The sequence below is a fragment of the Ammodytes marinus genome (assembly GCF_949987685.1).
Source record: "Ammodytes marinus genome assembly, chromosome: 2".
Taxonomy (NCBI): domain Eukaryota; kingdom Metazoa; phylum Chordata; class Actinopteri; order Uranoscopiformes; family Ammodytidae; genus Ammodytes; species Ammodytes marinus.
The window spans coordinates 17,916,783-17,942,305 of record NC_137231.1 but is presented as its reverse complement, the minus strand read 5'-3'; the positions used below and the strand labels follow the sequence as shown (position 1 = coordinate 17,942,305).

Genomic DNA, 25,523 nt, shown 5'->3' with positions numbered 1-25,523 from the left:
CTGCTTTTGAAACTCATTGCAAAGACTAATGCAGTTTGTACAGTACATCAGTCCCATGTTTTAGGGAACTGGGTATTTCTGTACTTGGCGGGGCGAGTCCCATAAGACTCCTCTGCCTCCCACCAAGTCCTCTCTAATTAAGTCCCCACTGATTACAGCCTGTCTGTGCAGGGCATACAGGACCAGTGCAAAGAGAGTTAGCAGCTCTTTCATCCTGAGACACATGTACAGAGCGAACATATAAACTACATGGTCTTCCAGGAGCACTTATCTCTGCATACGTCCCGGAATATGCAGGGCGTCTATTCGAGGCTGCTCATGACTCCTTTATTATTTCATTCAGTTATTTTTACAGCTGCTGGGATATGTTGATATTATAGCAGGTCAGTGTGAAGAACAAGGTAGCAATTTTTCCTTGTTCAGTATACCGTTAAGAAAAACTAAAACAAGGGATTATTTAGACTATTTCAATAAGTGTGCTTTTCCTATGTATGATACACTTCTACTAGCTTTTTGAATTATAATAGCTCATTGTTTTTAATTGGTGCTTTACAGTGGCTTGTTGTCAACTGTTATTTTTGGCAGGTCATAACGATAGCAGAACCAAGTCAAAATGCATTAAGACCATATAGGCTTGAGTATGTTCTGTGTGGACAAAGCCTGATATTTATTGCTCTATTGAGATTTCTAGTTGTCACATGAACACAAGAGTAATGTTTGACATGCGATGTTAGTCAGAGCACCACATGTATCAAGCCCCTGCCCAAGCGTGCCAAACAAATTAGCAATTTTCTTGAGTTTGAGTAATGTTTAATAAAAACTACAAAAACTAATAACTGTTTATATGTGACTTATTGTTAAATATTTATGTCTTAAGAGGCACACCTTGGACTGAGGAAGTTGTCAAGTATCAAGAGACATGCTAGATTCAGATGTGTTGTGTTCAAAACTATGGGATCAAATCTTTATTTTGAAAACCTTTAAGTTAGCACAACACATCCAAAGACATTGAATGAATGCAAAAGCTACACCAACAAATCAGTAAATTTGCCTATTCAAATGAGAACACACAATGAGTCAATTTTAGAAATTCTTTATTAATTTTTCTTATCAATGTTTGATACTTGAAGCAAGAGTAATGAACAAAAATGCTGAGCAGATCTCTACGCAAGGCTTGATCCTGGTTCGTTTTTCATCCGATTTTATTTCTTGATATTCATACAACCTCAAACATAACAGGTTCTGCTTTTCTCATGATGCATTATGGTAAGGTGCAGGGAACACATACAAGGGGAAACATTTAAAACCCACCTCCTATACTAATACCCTCTTTAGCACCACCACAAAAAAAAAAAAAAAAATCAATAAAAAGAATATGGTCATGTTATTTACACAGCTTCCACTCAATTTTCTAGACCTTAATTACAAACATCCATCTATCTTTCAACAGCACATTTCTCCAACCTACAGTGTCCCTTTGGATCGCTATTCACTACTACTCCCCAAAACGTAGCTCTCGTGCCGGCAGTGCTATAAAGAACCCATCAAGAGGCAGTCTGATACACTAGATCGGGCAGTATCATTTGTTTCCGACCCACATTTCCGTAGCACTTTTTAGATTTCCTGTCACAAATATTTTACAACTTGCATCTTGAAGCTGCAATGACTGCTATGCGTTCAGCCAACGGCTTTGCGGATTGACTTTTTAGCAATGTTCTGAATACCCGTACAGAGGTGGACAATGTCAGGGGCACAACCAGGGCCCTCGCCAACCGGTGATGCATCCTGGTGTATTGCGAGATGGATTGGCAATGGACTTACATACAGTACTTTAGGAACAGGGTATTTTGCACATAGTGTTGGCACTAGCACCTCAAAGTGGTTTTTAAATCTGGGCACCCATCAATTCTTCCTATTTACTCAGACAACAGTCCCTTACCAACACTTCCATGGTCACTTCTATGGCACTTTCAGGTCTTTACAGTGGTAACAAATATTGAATTTTGAAGGCAAACAACAGTCTGAACCTTTACCCGTGAACCTTCCCACAACATCTGATACATCAGGAAAGCTTTCATTACATCAATGGTTACTTGACTTTGTATTATCTAAACTGAATAGGGGCTTCTGAGAGATCACCTTTATAGTTATAAAAAAAAAATAAAAGTGGAAGTGCTAAGAGGGATACAAGCACAGCTGGAACAAGAAACAGGCTAAAATTAACAGAGAAGCAATAACCCAGCAACCAATTCATAATCAAAATAAGAGGCAAGTCTACTGTGAGTCAGTTTGATAAACCCTCCACCCCCCAAATAAGAAACAAAGCAGGAACATCCCTAGTGACAGGTCAACTTAAGACCAAAGACATGAGGCACATTCACACACAATATGGGCCTTTATGGTCCATCATGAACGGAAGCAAGCTCCAGTTTCATGACCGAATACTTTGACATAGACAAGTCAATGTGGGATTACTTGGCGTCATTTAATAGCAATTCCTATTGCGTTTGTGCAGACGATCCAGCTCTGAGATGGCATATGATGCAAAAGGAACAGGGACAACAAAAAAAGCCCACAGCACCTGACTGCACTTGTGTGTTGAGCAAAACCCACGGATACCTATCACTAAGGTTTGGTGACTGAACCTTAGACACACACACACACACACACACACACATAAAAAAAAAGAAAAAAAAGAAGCTGAACTGAGGTTGAAAATCCACAAAGTTGGTATTTTCATGGGCAGCACAGAAATGTCACAATGACAACCGACCAGTGTAACTGAGTCGCTACAGTAGAGTCTTTACAGAAAGAATAACTGAATACAGGTATTTTTCCCCCCACTTCAAGAACTACCAAAAAGATTTGTGGAATGTGTCATTTTCTCCAATAAGCACACAGTGCAGGTTAATGAGGCAAGAAAAGAAGGAATGCATGTTACATGGACTATTGTCCACAGTCGGAATGGTGGGAGGCAGCGGGAATGAAAAGAAAATTGAAGAAAGCGGGTGTGGATTTCTGCATCTTCAACAAAGAATGGTCATTTAAGTAGAGTCTGTGTGCTTGAAGTAGACTGTGGCAGCTAGATGCGTCTTCAATACGAATTTATTTCCTCCTAATAACAGTGATGTCAATCTCCCTCATATAACTATCCAATAATTTTTTATTTCATAGAAAATTATTAATGAGATTCTCCTATTCATTACCTAACCAGTCAACTGCACTGAGCTTCCCTGTTTGCATTTGAAATTTTCCCACAAAGAATGAGAAAATAAATACTGTTCAGGAGTTGTAAACAAAATTTCTAATTTGGCAACATTATAATTTTGGGCTATAGTAAAGTGAAACACTGATAACTACGTAAAAAAATATTTGGGTGCGCAATTGTAAATGGAAAACAATGGCATTGAAATTTTCTTGGTCAAATCATTTTAAAATGCAAAGGAATATGCCAGACCTTAAGCAAGTAGACAAAATAAAAAATGACTGCCACACAATAAAATGTCACCAAGAAGCAAAGAGTATTTTCTGCTAAATTTGCCACACGTCCTTATTCCACCTGTGTTAAATTGAGGATCGGGGGCTGGCTAAGAAAAGTTCATCTGGAATGTTGCTAGGGATCATTGCTCGGCAGGCCTCAGACGAAACACTGTCAGTGAGATAGGCAGTGACTGGTCACGTCCCCCTCCCTCCCCCCCAGCCAATGGAACGTCCTGAATTGTAGCGGGTTTGGGTAAAGGGTCCCTAGATGGCGATTTTGGACATTTGCTCTTCAAGTTTGATGATTCGCTTCTCCTGACTGCTTACCAGGTCCTTGAGGGATTTGATTTCTTTCAAGATCTCCTCCAGCTTGGCTTCAGATTTCTGTGGGAGACGAGTGAGACGTCAAGACATGTTTGTACCAATTTCTATCACAGAACTCACACTTACAACTACCCAACAGTCGCATTTTAACTCATTTTTAAACCTAATGCCTGAAAGCTGCTACCTACAGTCTCGGACTGTGGCAGGATCTGGTACTCTGGGGGTTAACATGCCAGCACTGAAGGCTAGTGGGCTGTGATTACAGAGCAGAACTGCAGAGACACATGGGCTGGGTCCCAGGGCGGGTGGCTGTGTTGTGGGTGAGGTGCGGCAGGACGCCCAGCAGCAGGCGCCCAGAGCAGCAGCAGAGCCTTCAGTTTGTGGGTCAGAGAGTGGGCTGAACATCTAGCAAGCACCTCACGAAGACAGCCAGCAATATGCCCTGCTCCCAACACATACAATGTGTCTGCTAAACACTGTGAGCCCCAGAGAGGCGGCTACAGAAGAGGCGAGGGCAGTATGTGAGGCACATTAATGACCGAGGTCGAGGTGGGATTCAGGAGGACAGACTAATGTTGGATGAGGTCTACTGAATGCTACGGCTGGGAAATACCCTTTTTACTGTCGATCATTGTCATGCAAGGGATTTGTTTCAGTACAGAACAAGCTCTGAGACAATGACATATCTAAATAAACACTTCAATGTATATTATACACAGCTGAAAAAATGGACACGTCCACTGAGACATCCCAATACCATACAGTCTACAGCTCAAACAATTAGTTGAGCAACACAAATAATTAATCTGCAACAATTTGAGATAACTTTATCTACAAATCCATCCTTGGATTGCTGCCATTGTATTTATCCTTTTACATGTCACGCAAGCACTGCAGTATAGCCTATGCTCCCAGGCCTTTAAAAACCTTCAAAGTTCCATCAGTTCATACAGACTGGCAAAAAGGTTCTCTAGTGCTGTCCCTTCAACCTGAAACGCACTGCAGCACTAAAGCCACTAAAGCTGTCCAACCTGATCCCACTTGGGGATTTTAAACTTATTTTAAAAGGGGCCATGGAAACTTTTTTGTTTACTTGGCACTTATTTATATATTGAATGTATGTAATACTTGTAAATATGTCTGTCTGTAAGTGATTGTTGTTGTTTTATTGTAAATTAACCCAAAGAGGTCTCTCTTGAGAATATGACTCAATGTGTCTCAATGAGATTACCTGTATGAGGTTAAATGACAAAATAAAATAAAATTCTTTGTTGCAGCAGGTTTCTCATTGGACAGCATGTCCATATAATAAAACATAAAATAAAATAAATCTGTTGCTCCATATTGCGCAGCTCTGGTGGTAAACTGTTTGATGTGTTCCTGCGCTACATTGAAATACTCACAATTGATGGAGTTGGGGAGGCAGACTTGTTGGCAGGGCTCGAGTTCTCAGAGTTCTTGGTCCCCTTGCCATCCAGAATGTTCTTTTTGACCACCTTGAATTCACGGTTCTTGCCCGGAACATAGCCGTTCTTGAGGGAGATGAGGATGGGGTCTCCATTCTTGCCCTCAAACCACTCCTCAGCCTCCACGGCAGGGTCGGGTCCAGCTGTGTCTGGGTACAAGTCGTCCTGGAACAGGTCCGACTGAAGGGGAAGGACACAGAGACAAGATGTGAGGAAAACTCTAGAACCAGCACATTATGAACTCTGATTAGAAGTCTAGAAACCATGTTCAAAGTGGACACTAAGGATGAGGCGTCACCTTTCTAGGTACAGTCATTACGATCGGCTCACACTTCCGTTCGTGCAGTTTATAGAACCTGCCAACACACAAATTAAAACCAATTACCCACATTTTAATGCATTAGTAAACAACATAGGCAACAGGGTTTTAGAACAGGCTTTACTGTGAACTGTCCTAAAACAGATTAGTGATTATAACATGATTGCATTCTGCCTCCTAGTGGTGAAGCTAGGGACTCAAACATTAGATGTGGCAGACTAAAACTTAATTCTGGTGTCAGGGATGACGATTTACCACCATGTCAGCTAAGCTTACCTTGAAATTTCACACTTGTTGACATCGAGGCCCCTCTTGGGCATGTAGCCCATGCCCCTCTGGGGCTCCTTGCTGGAGAAGGTGCTGAGGAAGTGAACGTATGGACTTTCATCTGTGATTTCAAAGTAACGGATGCTGCTGTCACCCTGTCATAAAGAAAGAAGAGTTTTTTTTTCTTGTATTCACCATGTGAAAATCATATTTTGTCTTCTAACTTTAATTGGATATAATAAGGCTGGATTTGACTGTTGATTGTTTTAAAAGAAAACTTACCTTCCCACAGAGGTAAACGACGTTAGTGTCTGGGTCATAGAAGGGCAAAAGCACTCCATTGCTTGTGTCCATTTCATGAACACCCATGGGCTCATCCATATTTTGCTGGGGATAAAAAGAGGCATAATGATGAATCAGAATTCAATGGGGGAGAGAGAGAAATAAAGAGCCTAAGAAAAGGCAATGGCTTTAAAAAAAAAAAAAACAGGAAGCAGTTGTTACTTTTAATGTATCTTTTTTCCCCATTGTAATAATGCTGTGAATATGGTATTTGTTTCAAATAAACTTTTCGGGGATCCCGAAACTGATATCCAATCAGAAAAGAGAACGCTACAAACCGGCACGCGCAGAGCGACAGATTGGTGAATGCTTATGCGCCTACAATGGCAGAATTGTCCTCCCTAATGTCTGTTTTGATGTTTTTTTTATCATGTTTTATCACACTTACTTATCTGAGATGATGCTAGATAACTCACTGCTTGAAGACCGCAGTGCATTAATGTGGTGACGTGGGGATGAGGGAGGGGACTGCTAACTGCAGTCAGTGACAGGAAGTTAGCTAAACTGATCATTCCGCTTACTGAACCTTTAAAGTTCACATAAATGAAAAGCTCACAGAAGTGATGCAGTTCATTCAGCATACATAAAGCAGCTTACCGGGTTCCAGAGGGCTAGCTGCCTCTCACTCATGCGACTGAAACCTGTGGTGAAGATGCTGCCATCTTTAAGGAAAATGGCCCTCATGGGTCGAGCGCCATCATGTGCCTTCTCCTTCTCCTGTGAAGTACAGTTTACAGGTCAACAAAACAGTTTATTACCACTTTAACTTTACTCTGGGTCAATTTGTAATTCATAATAAATAAATAAATAAATAAATAAATAAATAAACAAACAAACAAACAAACAAACAAAAACACACACTTTATTTGCCTTCTGTGAATCCCAGTGTAAGCTCTAATTTTAGATAGGTGCCAATATAAAGCATACTAAAGCATACTATTAAGTTAAAACTCATTTGTTCTTACTAATTTCCTTCTGATGGTAACTTAAATCCAGTGATGGGTCAGCATCATGGATACAAGTCAAATAAATCTTTGAAAACTGCTTACAGCGACAAGAGTCTCTTTGCGGGGGTCGATGATACGGATGCCCTTGTCCTTGCAGGAGGTGACAATGAGGCTGCCATTGCGGTTCCAGCACACGCTGAAAATGATATCAGGGTGCATGTCCTCCAGGGAAATCATAGCCTCTCCTGTGCCCACGTTCCAGATGATGATCTGGTTGTCACAACCTGACAACAGAGTGAAGATGAAGGTGAGCAGGACAACAGCAACTAACAAAAGGATTTTGACCTTGTATACTCATGCTACAGCCACAAGTATACGTTGTTTAAGATTTTAATAGAGCGCTTACCTGCACTTAGAAGGACATTGCGTGCCGTTGGGTGCCATGTAATGATGCCAACGCGCTTGGAGTGTCCCTCCAGTACCACCACTGGCTCAGCCATGGGAGTGACAAGACCATTCTCAGGAATCTGCCACACCTGTGGATGACATGAACAGGAAAGAGGTCAGGCACACAGCTGACCGTGATGTTTGCTTGACTCATTTTTACCTTTGTACATTTGACAAAATGATAAATGCTGAAAGATTCTTTTCTGACACCAATAATCGTAGTTACCAAAAGGAACCAGAGGGGGGCAGCAGTGACTAGTACTTCAGCAACAGCATGACAGCTGGGATAAACATTACAATTCCACAATATATACAGTAAGGTTTGTAATGATCATGTTACATAAATAGTACATAACTGATTCTTCTCCTAATTAAAATGAGTATGAAGCCTGCACGTGTGGCTTGAGCACTACACAAATTGTATTCAACTATACAACTACCGAGTACAATTTCTGATGATGAATAAGTAAAAGATAAAAGTTAAATCTTGTTTAAATGCAGTACAAAACTTTGGAAAATGCAACTTTCTTAGCATTCCAATAGTTGCTGGTTTCAGTAAAAAAAAATTCTGTATGTTCACATATTTTAAAGAAGGTAATCAGTGACACAGACAGTCAACAGCAGCATTGGTTGGTTAATATGCATTGCCTTATGCTGATGAACTCTAGGGACTGAATGTGATATGAAAATTAAAATCCATGTTTTGTATTGTATAAAAAAAAGGTATTGCATCCACAACTACACTACTCCCACCTAATCTAAAAGCAAACATCTACAAGAGCCTGTTAAGACTAAACTCTCAGTTTAAAAAGGTCAAATGCCATGAAAAAGAGGAACCATCAATGGTTCCTGACTTTCATGGCTTATACTTCTGCAAACATGATATTCATACGGCACTGATTCAGAGTAGGTACAACTGGAAGTTAGGACATTCAGGTAGGAAGTGGTACCAGCATACGTTAACAGGCAGCATAGTAATCTCAGCCCTTCATGGCCCAAATAAGGACATAAGGAGTAAAGTACAACTACAGTCTGAAAAAAAGTTGGTGACCTCAGCTCAATAAACAGCTAAATCATTCCCCAGCTCTGATTCCTACAACACATATTTGAGCCTAATCTAATCCAGAGGGTGAGGTCTGCCCCATCCCTGCTTTACAACAGCCCAGCCTTTTGCAATAAAAGCATGCAGTCTCTTGTCACTTAAGAACTCAAGGGTTTAAGTTCAGGTGTAAAGGATGAGGGAACACCTTACCATCACTGTGCAGTCCTCCGAGCCGCTGGCGATGACCTGATCATTGTGTGGGCACCAGTCGATGTCCAACACCTGGCCTGTGTGACCACACACTGAGGGGTAGGACTTGTCAATGCGTCCCGTCTGTAAAAAGTCAAGACAAGAGAAAATTAAATATGACATTTGTCTTAGTGTTGCATGTTTTGAAAGAGTACAATTACAGAATTATCCAAAAGTATTATCCACCTGCAAACACACCCACCTCTTTAACCGATTCATTCTATAGGCAAAATTAAATTACATGATGCAAGTGACACAGAACGGAGCTGAGGGCAGCATGGCAATTCAATGGACTTCCATAAAAAAATACATTGTAATTGGTCATCCCACCTAGACCCACTAAACCGTCAACCAAGTTGTAGTCTAGCAAGGATTCTGAAAATTAAATTGTACATTTTGAGTGTTCTTACATGGCAGATTAACAAATTATGATTAACACATCATGAACACAGATAACCCGTCTAAAGCCAGAGGATCACCAGCCTTGGTGTTTCACTGTCACTCAGCCAGAAAAGGCTAAGGTTATAATGGTGCTAAATAGAAGCAAACTAAGATTAGATTTAGCCCATAGACCACCAACAGTAATTAAAGAAAGTTATTAGTGGTGACATCATTATACAGTTTTTACATTTGCCAGCAGATGCTTAGTGTTACACAGCAGCCAACTCCTTACTCTAAAATGGTAACCCTGAATCAAACAAATCGCCCTCTACATAACCTCCTTCTTATACAGCTAATGAACTGAATGGCAACAGAAGGAATTTCTGACAGATGCACACAAACAACCTTTGATTATACTGTTCAGCTTCCTTTATCTTCCTGACCTAAATAAAACTGATGGTGGATTTGATCTCTGGACCCTTTGAGCAAGAGGAAGAAGGTACTGTCTCTGCATGGTGAGGTGACACACCATAGTCCATGTTGACTCCGAGTCCCACCGCATGGCCAGAGAGATGATGTCACTGGAAAGAGTCCTGCTGCTGCAGCCCTATTTAAAGCATGATGGCTTCCCCAATACAAAAAAATTTAATCACGAACTGCGCACAGCTACACTGACATTATAATGAGTAGCAACCATAACGGCTGGAGAAGCAGTACTAAATTCAAAACTGTATATCTCTCCAGAAATTAGTAAAACCAGAACTACACTCATACCTCATGAGAACATAACTCAAAGCCGTTACAAATGTCACTCCACACACAAAAGATCTAAGCTGTCATACCATGTATGATGTACTGAATAGCCAAACAGTGTACTAAAACATATTTGGAGTTCACACAAGCCGAATGGCATGTTTTTGACCAAGAAGAAAGCACTGCACTGGACACTGGTGGTTCCAGTGTGTGCAGATTGGCAATATGAGTTTTAATGTTTTACCCAGCATTGTCCACCCCCTTCAAATAAACCTTTACCTGCAGCTGCATCTTGTGTAATTGTTTGTGTTTCTTTACTGGCCTCTGGAACCCTTTTTCTCGCTAAATGTTATACATGCATTGTAGCACTTCAGTCAACAGCACAAGCCAGATTTATGTCCATTTGTAAAACAGTGGTGATGTGGTTAACTAGCAAGCATGCTGCTTTAGTCACCTTGTCCTGACTACAGGTGTAAGTAAAGTGACAAAGTTTAAAAATGTCACAGCAACCAAACCAACCAATGTAAATGAAAGCTTTCAAAAAGATGGAACTGCCAGAAAGCAGTAAATAATGGCCTTTCAGCTTTGTAGCACAATTCACTTCCTGCAGCACACTATGACTATGAAAATTTCAAAAGAGCATAAAAAAAGATGTGTATCATCAAGTGTTATACAGCAAACCTGTTCACATTCACTATTTATGGTAGTCAAATATTTTTTATGTTTGGTACAAAAGAAAGTGATACACAAAACCCGAGTCAAGCCGAGGCCGACTGTAGGCCTTGGAGGATAATGGTGTCATGTTTCTCTCGGAACATTTATATGCCTCTGCTATAGCAGATAACGCAGCAGAGGGGACCTTAAACCTGCTGCTGCTGCTATGACAATGCTGATATCACCCACAAACATGATTCTTATCTCAAATGTCTTGTTCAAACTGTACAGACCTGCAACAATGGCTGGACATCTATACAAATCACAGGAAGTGATTCAACTATATGAAAATATTAGGCCAGCTGCAACCATGCAGTCACATGACTGATACAGTTTGGCTGTCACACATACTCTAACTCCAAGTTTAGTGATCAAAGTCCTGTGTGTGTGTGTGTGTGTGTGTGTGTGTGTGTGTGTGTGTGTGTGTGTGTGTGTGTGTGTGTGTGTGTGTGTGTGTGTGTGTGTGTGTGTGTGTGTGTGTGTGTGTGTGTGTGTGTGTGTGTGTGTGTGTCACAAGATGTTGTCTAAACCTCACCCTGGCTGCTGAACACACCCTGAAATCTATCCTAGAGCAGAGAGCAAAGAAAGCATACTTTGACATTACTGTCGATTTATGAGACACCACCATCTAGGATCAGATAACATTAAATATGAGACTGGTGACCTCTCCTCTGCAGCTGAGTCTACTGTGAAATTCCACTTTTATTAAGTTGATCACCAATCAGGCAATATTTGCATTACGAGGTAGACATGATTTATGTACAGATTCACTTAAATCTCATCAGATATTGTATATTACAGATGAGTTCAGTGGATTTTTCTTACATCAAGGTTGTAAAGCAGGAAGGACACAGATGACCAGGTGTAGCAAGAGGAACAGCATAAACAAGTCTGACAAACTTATTGCAGAGTAAGACAGGCCAACAATTCAACGTTATTTTCCATTGTACTCAATTTACTTAAACAATAATACTACTATTTATACTACTATAAATCAGTGTTTAAACCCAAAAAAATAACGGGAGCTTGACCCCCTGATCAACCCAGACATGGCAGAAGAGGACCTACAGTACGGCAAGGCGTTCTTTACATTCCACACCTTGGCCCCAGGCTTCTTCGGTATGGGTATGACTAATGAGAGCAAGAGGGCGGCTATGGTGTCAAATGTAGCACCCTTTGAGGTGTTAATGGTGTTTTGTGTCTGATATAAATTATTAGAAATGCCAGGGTCTAAAAAGCAAACACATGTTGATATTGCCTCAAGCTTGCATAAACATCTGATAACATGATACATGAGGCAGGCACGGAATTTGTATGGAGTTATATCACTATAATTGTTAGCACTGCCAATTAACAGTTTAACTGAAAACAACACCCACAGCTGCACAGAACTAGCTCATAACACAGATCTCCCTGCAGTGGGTTTACTTGTGTAGAGCAGTGCAGGCAGCCTAACATGTGGAAACTTGTTGTATTCTTCCCTCTGGAAAAACAGACCTTCAGGCAAATCTGCAAGTCTGTATTTGTCTTAAAATGTGGAATTCTCATTCTAACCCAGATCTAACATGAAGCCATGTTACAGCCACAAGCATGATGGGATGTCACTCAGGACTGAGACGAGGCAGATACAAGGTGTTCAAATCTGACTTTCATTAGGAACACTAATGTGCCGAGGTCAAACACTAGACACTGGGATCATCCTAACTGCTGGTTGGTAACTGGGGGCTCAATCATATGCAGTTTTTATTTATAATAAGCTTATTCTCTGGAGCCTCCGTTCCTCCCAGAAATAAGTAGAGACCAGTCTGAAATCTCAATTATTATAATTATAATTATTTTTATTATTATTATTATTATTCATTTTTAATTAATTAATTTATTTTGGTTGTAATTACAAATGTTGGACAGTACTTTGCTCTGGTAACCAATGGACATTTTATTTACTGTAACTGACATCTTAAAAGAAATGTGTGACTGCCTGCTCAGACTTGAGAAAATTGTGAAATAAAAAAGACAGAGAGAGAGGTGTCATACCAAACTGAAACTGGTACCTGTGCAGAATCAACTGCTGCTAAGGCTCCTCTGATTTTGACTGCAGGAAAACACAAATTGGTTTTAACTGACAAGTAGCAACTTTTTATCTTATAAACACTGACTAGCAACCAGCTAGCTACAGTGAAGTCAGTTAGCAGTCTAACAGCATAAATACATTTGGATCAATTCTGTCAAATTACATGACAAAAAAAAATTAAAGCAAAAGAATACACAAGAAATTGATCTCTGAATCAGTAAACTTAATATGACAAATAGGGGAGAGTGGGGGGAGCTGTGCCAGTGGGGAAGTAGTGCCACCCCTTGTTTCTAGAAAACCATGGAAGAATTTGGAAATGTAACCACATATTTTTGAAGAACCATCCATTTCACTTATCCTGTAAAGAAGGGAGACACATGCAATAAGATATAAGCACATTTAAAGGGGTGCTGTTATACTATTTTACAGTCTAACTTTGGTACTGCAGTTTAGTCTCAGCAAAAACGCTCTGTCCCTCTGCACTCAGTTTGAATCTGGCCAATCAGAGAAGGTATAGCAACAGGCACACCACCTGGTGTCACGTTACACTGAGCGGACCGCAGTGTGAGCGCTGGCAGATTTGAACAGGTGGGGAGGGAGGGACAGGCACATGTCTGAGCGTGTAGCAGCATGACCATACATGGAAAATCCGCTTTATCTACTAGATAAAACCCGGAAACTAGACACTAGGCTGCCGCAAACTGCACCGGAGTGTTTAGGCTGTGCACAGCCACCTGCAGCCACACCATACAGTAAGCAGGGAATTTGTCTAAAATGCATGTATGTCATTATCTGACACTTTGGTGTCATGTAGCATGACTGTATAACATTATAATAGCATTTATAGGTCAGAAAAGAAGAAAAAGCATAATAGGTCCTCTTTAAGCTCAAAAAACTGTTTCTTGCCTTTCAAAGTAAAATTTCCATGATCAAGGTTTTTTGATTATTGTGTCTGAACAATTATAGCATTTGACACATGTTTTAGTGATTTAGTATGTTACACTTTGAGTCTATACAGTTAGAACGATGTCAGCCCAAAACAGCTGCATCATGCTAATTATCCAAAATGCAGGGGTTGGGGTGATTTGTGCCAAAGGGCCTGGGATCGGTTGTAAGTAAGTAAGTAAGTAAGTAGGTAAAATTGATTTATAAAAGCACATTTCTAATAATATTCTTCAATAGATACAAAATGAAGGTAAATTAACAATAACAAATAAAATAAATAAAACCCAGACATCCACATATAAAACAAAGATAGTAGTGCAGAGGTAAGATAGTTAATGGGGAGGAAAAGCCAGGGTGTACAGATGGGTTTTGAGCCTTGATTTAAAGGCAGAAATGGAGGGGGAATCACATAGGTCGGGTGGCAGTTGGTTCCACAAGCACGGAGCAGCTAGTGAAAAGTACATTTCTGAGAGTTGTGCCAGTGGCATGGCTGTACGCTGGTCACCAAAAAGAAAGTGATTGTCTACAGTAACTCAGAAGAGACTAACATCTCCATTCCACCGAAAGACACCACTGATGAAAGTTCAGATGGCCAGAAAGATGATGGTGACTTTGTCATTGTGAGCTTTGCTTGTTTAAGAAAATTGACCTTCAATCTTTGTAAAATATTTACTTTAAATAAGTAATTGTCTAATGGATTTGTCTTGTATTACAGTTTATGAGATATACAGGTGAAACTCGAAACATTTTAATATTGTGCAAAAGTTAATTTCAGTAATTCAACTTAAAATGGTGAAAATACTACATTATATAGACTCATTACATGTAAAGTGAGATATTTCAAGCCTTTATTTGTTATAATTTAGATTATTATGGTTTACAGCTTATGAAAACCCCAAATTCAAAATCTCAGAAAATTGTAATATTACATGAAATCAATGAATAAGGGATTTTAAAAACAGAAATGTCTGCCCTCTATAAAGTATAATCATGCATATGTTCTCAGTACTTGGTTTGGGCCCCTTTTGCATGAATTCTTGCCTCAATTCCAATTCATTTTCCATGATATTCTAATAATATGAGTATCACTTGTATATCACCCCATGGTATTCTCTCCAACGACACAACTTACCCCGCACCGTTGGCAAGTTGTGCCGCAAGACAACTTTTTTCCGAAATCTATATTTCTTCAAAAGTTTATTTCAGATCCAAAGTTATTGTTGCAGGGGATGCACCACATCCTGAAATATACATACATATTTTAGTTGGAGACATTACTGTCATGGCCTCCCTTTAAAGAGACTCCCACCACTCTCCCCTATATAATTTTACTTAGCGCTGTGATTTTTCCAATTTTGTAAATCGGACCAAAAGTTCACAAGCTCCATCAAGATATTACACCTTGGCTTGCCAGTGAACAGTTATAAAGTACTCTTAGTACGTCATACTTTCACAACACTGCGATAGAAAGAAAGAAGTGGGAGGGGGCTCGATTCTTACAGCCAAAACCAACCAAGCAAGACAATCATCTCCATGGTAACCAACCATCAGGTATATGTATCGTGCTTAGCAAGATCTATAACTGATGTTGGCCAGAAAAGGGAATAAAATTAACGCACCAGGAGCGTTTATATACAAAAAAAAAAAACACCCACACTAACAGCAGAGGGCTAAACTCAACAGCCGAATACCTAACATGTCCATGTCCACTACACTACAGACATTTGTATCCTTGGAGAGGAATGTCTGATGCATAGAAAACACCAGTTGCATAGCAACCCGTAAGACTACAGAAAATGAGAGTGAATCACACAGCGTTAGATACAAAGCATAACCCTGAAACACACACAAAAATGGATGGACAACATTCCCTCAAGGCGATAGAGGACATTCTTTTCATTCACACAAGAGGCCTGCACACTTCCTTTCCTTGCAGCTCAACATGTGATTCACACATGCACACCACTAAAAGGGTCTGCATGCTGTCCAGTGCTGCTCTCTGCTCCATGGAAATTTCCACTTTTACAAGTCTCTCCATCTGTATGATAGGGCCGGAACAATTTACTGCAGTTCTCTACAGACGGACTGGAAGGACCCATAGCTTCATAGAGCTTAAAAAATAAAGTTTGATTACAGAGATGTACTACAGTCAGTGCACTCACTGCATACTGTAGTACAGTATTCAATGTAGTGAATTGAGGTCATAAGATTAATTCCAGACATAAAACAAGACTACTTTTTTGGAAAAAAAACATTGAATAATGGTTGCTGCTCTATTGCCAATTAGAAAGTATTTGTAAAGTACCACATCTATTGAAACAGGAAAAGGTTAGCTGGTGGTTGCTCATGGTCCTTTTAATGCATGATCTTAGACAAGATATCTAATGAATTGAATAATTGAATTTAAGTCTATACATCTTCCCGTTTTCTTTCCGGTGCGTGCTGTAATACAGTCCAACACATGTGGCCCTCAAAATTATCAACTGAAGAAAAGGGTAACATGACCAAAAAGATCTTTTTAGAAAGAACTTGGAACATATGAGAGATTGGGATTTTGTCTGCCAGGTTGGTGCATTCGTCTGCAACTGCAGTTCTTTTGTGAATTTTTTATCTTTGTAGCAGACCTTAAATGCACAAAATTATTAAAAATGCTATTGAACACACCTCCTATGGTAAAGAAAAACAACATAATAGCTTTGTTGTAAGTGCAGCTAAAAAAAGGTTGTATTTAACAAAACTATCAGGGCTCACAGCTCTACATTAACATATTTTAATTATTAATCAGTAATCCAACCGCCATACTCATTATTATCACATTAAAAGTATTATTCTAATATGGCACTTGGATACAGTGAGTGACTGACATGGACAACATGTGACTTCAACCCAATTCTCTCATCTTGGCCGCTCTTCATACTTCGGCCTATCCCAGAATTCACATGTGTAACGACACTGCATGAAGCAGCCAATGGCAAGGCAGGGAGGAAATGGTCTTGGAAGGCTGTCAGACAGGGAGCAGAGAATGACCATATATGGTAAAATCTGCAGTCAGCAGGACTGAGCGGCAGAAGCGGCAAAAGCAGAGGCAACTGAGCAGTATAGAGGTCTTGGAACAAAAACTGGACAAAGAATGAGGAAAAATGAGGACAAATTATGCATATCCAATGTATTTTTGTGTGTAGAGACGGAGCAGAGCTTTATAAATGGGACTAACTGGTGTATGTGAGAGAGAATAGAAATAATGTGTCACTGTGTACACACCCCAGGATTAGTAACAGCAAAGGTTGAGCACTGGATGAATGGTGCATTGAGGGATCCAAATAAAAACACACTCCACATCTGATCATCCTTTTTCTAGAGAGGCAGCGTTTAAAGCACTAACATGAAACATGCCTTTTAGATCAACCAAAGGCCACAACGTGGTGTTATGGCTGTAGTTAAGTTCAATCTTGAAAAGAAACCGACAAAAGAGGAAACCGAAAAAATTGGACTGACGCATGGAATTTGTAACAATGGCACTGCTTGGATAAATCACAGTGACTTGTAATTCAAGTATATGAACCACATAAACTAATGACTTAAGACTTCCCTTCTCCTACACTGAGTGGACAGAGGAATTATCAGGAATGTTTCACTGAACACTTGCTAGCTGCTGCATTCACTCCCACCGCTTCCTTCATATGGAAATCAGGGAATAAATTAGCGGGCATCCTGCTAAGAAGGAGAAAGGGGGGGATTGAAAGCATGAGGCAAAGGAATGACGTGTCGAGCTGGACATCAGATGCCCTCTCTATAAATCACTGTGCTCTGATTGGAGGAAGCAACAATACTCATGGTTGTGCTGAGTCACAGCGGCCAGCAGCATTAACCTCTCCCTACTGAGCCAGACAAAGATGGCTCCATTGGTTGAAAATGAGGCTCAGACCTCCATCAGGTCAGAGACCCACAACATCAACCTCTGAACTCAAAGAGGCTTCAATCCATTTCCAGATACAATTAACAAAGAGTAGATTTTAATTTTTTGGTTGATGATAAATTCAATAGTTAATTCTCCTACAGTTACTTCATCACCCAAACAAAGGCGCTGCACAGTTGTATCAGGCTTAATTGTGAAGGGGGAAGGAGCATCATCACACTTGTGCCTCCCCCCAGCCAAAGTGTGGTAAGGACAAAGGGCTGCGCTGGGAGTAAGCATAGGACAAAGGCCCTGAGCAGCTGGCTGCCCGCAGAGACTGGGAGCTCTGCAGCATAGGCAGATGGGTTAGCTGGACAGATGCACCATTACATTAGGGATGGAAAAGGGGTGGGTGCATTTTGAAAAAAATAAATAAAATGAGGCACAGGTGATTGAAACTGCAAGTGCACTTATATCAAGCTCAGATTTTTATAAAGTGGAGTTATGTGTGACAAAAGCTCAAAGTAAAGAAAGACACTTAGTAAACTCATTGTAAACATTTATTAAAGAATAACATTATCTTTTTCATAATCAAGAGGCAACCTCAGGATCCTCATTTATTCAGCTTTTTCTTTGAAATGATCTCAGGTGACGAGTGCAACTCTGTTACAAGACTGCAGCGCTACTCAAACAGACTCGCCCCACTTTTGAGATCTGCATTGCCAGGTGAGGATATACTGAGATATCCAGATGGACCTACTGTGTCAGAGAATTGTATTGGAGAATACCACGGTGTTGGTAAATGCTAAAAGAAGAAAAAAAAAAACTGGTGATTACCATAACTAAAGACGAAAATTTTATGTTGTTCCTTCATCCCAACAACTGACTTTCTTCACATGCTAAGCTGTAAAACTGGTTTGGTGGCAATACTTCCTGTCCAAAGTTAAGCATACTCAACACACTGCAGGTCTTAAATAACATGGTGTTCCCCTTTCAGTGCCAGTGTCTCAATGCATGGCCTGTTGAAATGAGTTCAACTCTTTATCTGAAGGATCAGTCTATGTCACGCCCTGCCAGCTTGTACGTGGGAAGATCTAAAAATCAAGAGAGCTTAAATTAAATCTCTCAATTGAGGAAATTGCCCGAGCTTTGCTCTGAACATAAAGACCTCAGTCTCTCACAAGTTTTAGTGCAGCAGTGAAAGTAGACTTGACACACCATAACTGTACTGAAACATTGGCCATGCAAAGGGGCAGCTCGTTCTTACACAGACACAGAGGTGGGCAGGGGTTCTGAAAGCGGTCAAGCTCGCAGCCCAACGCAACGACAAGCTCTGTATTGAACGCGGTGCTGAGAGGTGTAAGCGATGTGATGACAGGCCAGAGGATCCGGTCCCTTATGCCAGAGGCTTCTCAGATGACATGGCAGGGTACTGGTGTGTGTACTAATTACAGGACCGAGTTAGATCTGTCAACAGTGTTGCGGTACTTATGTCACTCACAGTGTCAGGAGCTGCCAAACACAAAACACCCAGTCAGCAATTCACCACTATCAACCATAACGACATTCAAGGGTCCTCCGAGAGACAAGCTAAAACGCCTTGTTGCGTTCAGCCTGACCTCTATTGCACCTCAAAAAGGTCAAATAATTTGGTTTTCTACTAGAAACAGTGCCATTGCAGAATATACTCTTTTTAGCCTCTTTCTGAAACGTTCTGTTTAAGAGCCTGTCTCCACTGCCTACCACCTGTGCTTATCACAAGTGGAGGTAGATGTAAAAGGCCATCTTGTGTACACAGATGGCCTTTTGCATATAGGTGACCTTTAATTAGGCCAATTATGACAACAGGGTTGAAACAAAAAGGGGAGGGCTGTATTCATCCAGCTAACTTGTTTACAGCTAAACACTAGCAATTCTAGTGAAGCGATTCCTTATATGGTGTCAAAGATCAGGAGACAGTTTGCTCCAGGGCTTTGGAGTGGTTTCTGTTGTAAACATGGAGGGTGTGTGTAACAGCCCGCTGGTAAACATGAATCCCGAGGAACACTGACAAAGAGCCAGCACGCCCTCTAATAAAGAGGTAGTCTTCAATGCAATTTTTTTTATTTACCTTACAAAACATTGGACATATGCTCTGTTACTCTCAGAAAATAAAGAGAAATATTTTATTTGTTCGACTCTTACTACAATTTAAATGCTCTCAGTCCAAATATGTTCTTCAGAGGCCATAGCTTTTCTTCTGTTTATGTAATTTACTGATGAGGGCAATAATACAATTTTACGCCACACATCCAGTTCTCTCCATGTAGTTGTCTTAAAAAGGACAGCTCTGATTGGTGTGAATACAGTACAATGTAGGGCCCGACCGATATATCGGCCGCCCGATTTAATCGGCCGATTATAGCACATCTCCGCAAAATGGCCTCCGACTTTTTGCCGATTTTTATTTATTTTTTTCTCTTCAGCAATCATGTTGAGTGAGATGCATTGCTGCCCCGGAGGCCTTATAGCATATTAACAGCAGCAGCATGTGTGTTGTAATACATTGGATTAATTCACACTTGAGAGTTCCCCCTGACACCAATAGCAGAGTCATTGGTCATCTCTTGACTGTTAATAGTAGTTGATATTACTATAGTTATTATATAGAATTTATATAGTGCTTTATTGGAGATCATTCAAAGACACTTTACATCAAACATATAGAAAATCATACTTATAGAAAAAGAAAACAAAATACAGACAAATTAAAGATAAGGTTTGGAGTGGAGTCCGGTGTAATTATGCTTTCTCCAAGAGGTGAGTTTTGAGTTGACTTTTGAATGAGTTTATTTAGTCTGAGATGCTGATGTTTGGAGGGAGGGAGTTCCAGAGGGTTGGGTGCAGTTACATAAAATGCTTAATGTCTGAGTTTAAAAATGCATCATGTCACTTTAGACATATTTGTAACACTTATTTTTTTTTTTAGATAATGCATATTTCAATAAATAAGAAGTTCCTGTACACCTATTGACAGTAACAAGTATTTATATATATTTAAGGGTTCAAAAAAGTAAATTTTTTCAATATATATTTATGGGATTAAAAAAAAATAATAATCGGCCGATTTAATCGATATCGTAATTCTTCTCAGAAAATAATCGGCATCGGCACCCAAAAATCCATATCGGTCGGGCCCTAGTACAATGCACTGATTATCCAATTTGTCTTTAATTACTTCATGATACACCATAAACTTACCTTGTGAAGAGGGAGAACGAGGAAAGCTCCACCACCACTGGCCTCAATAATTATGGCGACAAACTTGGGATTGACTGCACAGAAGGAGCTGTCCCATGTGACCCTTGACACCCGGATGTCATCGTAGCATTGGTCATTCTTCACCGCCTGGCCAAAGACGTGACGGAATTTGCTACACCGTACAACTCGTCTCATATCTGTGCAAAGGGCAGAGAGGAAGATGCAAAGTATGCTGTTAGCAGATTAACTCAAAAGGCAAGCACTGTTGATATGAAGGCATGAGTGAACACGTTTAAAATCACAGTAACCAGGGGCGCCCTTAGCTCAGTTGGTAGGGCGTCCCCCCCATGGGCCTCGGCCAGCAGCCCGCGGTTGCTCTCAGCATGTCACTCCCCTCTCAGCCCCATTTCAACTTTGTCTCTACACTTTCAATAAAGCATAAAAATGCCAAAAAAAAACTTTAAAAAATAAAAAATAAATCACAGTAACCATAACAAGCACACAGGATAGAGTAGAGTTATTTGAGCCAAAGCATACTTTAAATAACGCAAGACATCCCAATCCACAAACTGCAGAAAGCACTGGGATCATACTGTGTGTGAGCTTTTTTTCCACAACACATCTTCTTGGCAGAAGTGTTCAACTCCCTCCCTCACTCACTCAGGGAGCGCTTTCTAGCAAACTATTACTTCTCCCTACTCCAAGGGTCCCCTTGGAATTTCTGGGCATTGTGTTGCTGACAGTTTCAATAAGTATTACCAACTAGGGATATGACGATTATAGATTTGTCTGAGGAAAAAAAATTCACGACTTAAAAGCAGCTCCAAGTAACATTTAAATATCTTTTAAACAGCCTCATGTTTACTCTGATAATCATAAATTACCTTTAAGAGCAAACGATAGCCTACTAAAACAAAGTTTACTTTGCCTCACCATCATCAGACAAGTCGACCATTATTCATCTGAAATAGTCATTATTTACAACAACATAAACACATTACCTCATCGTGATCCATACTAACTGCCGTCTCTCGTTCATTCGCTTTCTGTGAGGACCCGGAGTCTTTCAGCTCCGTTAGAGTACTTCGGTGACACTGCAACAACTCATTGCAATCAGGTGTGTGTAGCACTTACTGGCATTAGTTGATGCTGTGTCACTAACCACTCTAACGGAGCCGAAAAGAATCCGGTGCCCTCAAACTTTCAACACACGGACATGCACTATATTGCTTCCTGATTATTTGAATCTTGCACGCCCGGCACGAGCTAGAAAACAGCTTCACGACAGCTGGCGACGTAAAAATAATACCGCTTTTGTCCAAAGGGGCCGCCAAAGGACCAAGTTACTCGTAGTGGCTTTAAGGTGAAGTAAGCGATTTATTTATGTTAATATAAGTGTTAAATCTATATTCATACAGTGATCACATAGTGTGCACGTTTCATAAAGCCAATCTCTCAATCACCCGCTCTGCATGTAATCTGTAAATAAACTTTTCAGGGATCCCGAAACTGATATCCAATCAGAAGAGAGAATGCTACAAACCGAGCGACAGATGGGTGAATTTTTATGCACGGCCTACAATGGCGTAGCAGGTAAAAATCCTTCCCAATGTCTGTTTTGATGGTTTTTATCATGTTTTATCACACTTATGGATCTGAGATGATGCTAGATAACTCGCTGCTTGAAGACCGCAATGCATTAATGTGGTGTCGTGGGGACGAGGGAGGGGACTGCTAACTGCAGTCAGTGACAGGAAGTTAGCTAAACTGACCATTCCGCTTACTGAACCTTTAATGAATATTTTGTTTTATTTCTCAACACAACAGATGTAGGATTTATTTATTTTTAATTGTAAATAGTGTCATATTTATTTTAATATAATTCCCTACCAACTCAGGGTTTCATTAAGTAGCTTGTTATTAAAGTATTTTATTTATTGTTTTACTTGGTTGTTACTTTGTGTATAACATGCAAATGAGCATGTGTAGCTGGATTGTGATTTGGAAGATGTTACAATTGTCTGTCTTTGTCCCCATGTCACCCTTTTCGGTAAAGCTGTGCCTATACGGTTACAAAATCATTATGTTTTAAAGTGTAATAAGTAGTGCTGTCAGTTTAAAGCGTTATTAACGGCGTTAATGCAAACCCATTTTAACAGCGTACATTTTTTTAAATCGTGCGATTAACGCTCTTTATGGCCTAGCAAACGTTGTGGTTTTTTTTCACATGCTGTTGCATCAACTAGTAATGTTAGAACAACTGAAACACCACAAACTATTCATATGGCTCGCCATTAAGTTACTGTTAAGTCAACTGGAACATGTCATACAGCGTAACTTTACATTAAAATAATTTAACTGGCAAAACAGCTAAACATCAAGTACATTTTTACTTTTATTTTGAAGCAGAAACCGGAACCTAGCACTTCCTAGCTCAGCTGCGCGACCTTCACTAGTCTTCCGTGTGTGACTTGGGGACTACGCGGAAAAAGAACAGAAAAGAAAGCTTTTCATTTGCAAAAGTCCTACTTATAACCCTGCTACCTGCATGAACGTTAGTGGCAGCCGCCAGTCATTCATTTTCACTTCAATTTTCGCTATCAAGGGTGATTTAAGCCTCGGCTGCAGCAGCGGCATACCAACCAACCACCAGCACCAGAGCCGACCCGAGGCATAAGCGAACTAAGCGGTCGCTTAGGGCCCCCGACCGCCTGGGGGGCCCCCTCCAGATTTTTTTGTTTTTTTAGTTAGTGTGTTTGATATTGACATCATATTATGCAAATGTAAGTTATCATACAAAGAAAGGAATAAAATGTTTTGGTCTAGATAATTAACAGCCTAAAAATGTAATCAGTTCATCTGGGAGGTAATCCGAAATTATCTGATCATGTCACGTTCACATCCATGCACAGTGTGTATTGAGTTTATTTAAAAACTATTGGAAATGGGGCTGCCCTCAGTTGCCCATGCACTGTGTTTAGACTATAGCCTATTTCAGCCTCGTCTGTGGAAAAAAAGATACAGTAGCTGGACAACAGAGTTCTTCTGCTTCGTTCCTCTCACTGCATTTAAATGCATTCATTATATTACAGAGAAATATGTCCCGTAAAAGAAAAAGAGCTCCAAGCCCAACCCAGAGGACCCTTCATAATATTTTATTTTATATTTTTATGGAAAATCCATGTGTCCTTCTCTTCAATAGCTTCTAATTCATCTGACCCAGTGTCTCCAAATTATTTGTTCACACAATTTCTCAGATTTAGCCTCTTAATTTTCCTCTCAAAGTGCACCAGATTCATGCATTTCACTTTAAAAAGGTTAAAAAAAATCACTGGCTGTGTGAATGATGTGACAAAGATCTATAGTTTCAGCAGCGCTAACATTGGAGAGGGGCCCCCTAATCATATTTCGCTTAGGGCACCATGAAGGCTTGGGCCGGCTCTGACCAGCACAGACAAGTGTATGATGTGTCCACTCCACAAACAGTCTGAAATAGGTCGTGGATGAACAACTCCCAAAACATTTAGGCAGCAACCACCTTAATACTAATTTGTTTTATATAGGCTATAGCCTATGTTGTTTTATGGTTTGGTTTTTAAATAAAAAGGGAAGTTCCAATTATGTTTGTGTATGCTGTTCTAGGGGTGGGGGGAAATACACTGAATTACAAGGGTGTAGAGAATGGGTGTGAAAAGAGCATTACAATGAGAAAAAATAATGGGACAAAAAGAAATCAAGGGACATTTAGGCTAGAATAGATAAAAATGTGCGATTAATCGCGAGTTAACTATGACATTAATGCGATTAAATATCTTAATCATTTGACAGCACTAGTAATAAGTAAAATGGGTTAATCGTTTCGTCGTCCCCTAGTGCCAACAGGTTTTATCTTGCAAATATGAATTTATTGTACTTTGGAAAGGGCAGGATCGATAATGTTACTCTGATACGGCCTTATCCGACAGAAAGATTAAGGGAAATTATGTGTAGAAAGTCAGGCCAGTCCCCCTGACAATCAATTTGATCTAGTCTCGGAGTTCTCCTGACTCCTGTGATCACACAGAAAGCTAAACATCCTTAGATAACAAAACTAAAAGCAGCAATACACCTCAGTGAATAGCCGGGGGAAGCAAACCTTTCAAAACTGCGAAGACTAACTTTTATAGAAAAAATGTGTTTGAAATGTTCAGGTAAAACCATGGTATAGCTCATTAATGTTATATTTAAAAAAAACATGCTTGATGATATTTCATAGGACTTGTAGGACATGTATTTTTCCCTGCCTTGTTTTTCTTTGCTTTTGTTAGCCAAATATTAGGACAGCTGAAATACTACCATGGTGTATATGTGGCAAAAAATAGGACATACCCAATCCAAAACAAAAGCAGACTTTGTAGCTGCTTCAGCTAAAAAACTACACAAAGACAAGAGTCTGCCGGCAGACGAGAGCGCTTTGGAAAACAAGCCCATTCAAGACCCAGTGCTGTGCTAACAATAACAGACCATTTCCAAAGATAATGGAAAGCTGGCCAGTTTAAGATAAACGGCCAAAACCCAAGTCCAATCCGACCTAACGCCTAAAGTAAGACAAAAGCTCTAAAATGCTCATTGATGGTTTTGTGAAACTCCTCAAATCTTTCA

General features: G+C 40.1%; 1 protein-coding gene across 1 annotated transcript in view; it reads right to left on the bottom strand.

Annotated features, from left to right (window-relative positions):
• Nucleotides 1-1,077: 1,077 nt before the first annotated feature.
• The window catches only part of coro1ca (coronin, actin binding protein, 1Ca), a 38,912-nt gene continuing 14,466 nt past the window's right edge, over nt 1,078-25,523 (bottom strand). Inside the window, exons 2-11 of the mRNA XM_080045148.1 lie at nt 20,883-21,079; nt 8,845-8,967; nt 7,552-7,681; nt 7,248-7,429; nt 6,796-6,915; nt 6,139-6,243; nt 5,866-6,011; nt 5,569-5,626; nt 5,208-5,450; nt 1,078-3,864 (exon numbers count right to left, since the gene is read on the bottom strand). Coding sequence (XP_079901274.1) covers nt 3,745-3,864; nt 5,208-5,450; nt 5,569-5,626; nt 5,866-6,011; nt 6,139-6,243; nt 6,796-6,915; nt 7,248-7,429; nt 7,552-7,681; nt 8,845-8,967; nt 20,883-21,077 — 1,422 coding nt within the window. The 5' untranslated portion in view covers nt 21,078-21,079 and the 3' untranslated portion in view covers nt 1,078-3,744. The remainder of the gene's footprint in view (nt 3,865-5,207; nt 5,451-5,568; nt 5,627-5,865; nt 6,012-6,138; nt 6,244-6,795; nt 6,916-7,247; nt 7,430-7,551; nt 7,682-8,844; nt 8,968-20,882; nt 21,080-25,523) is intronic.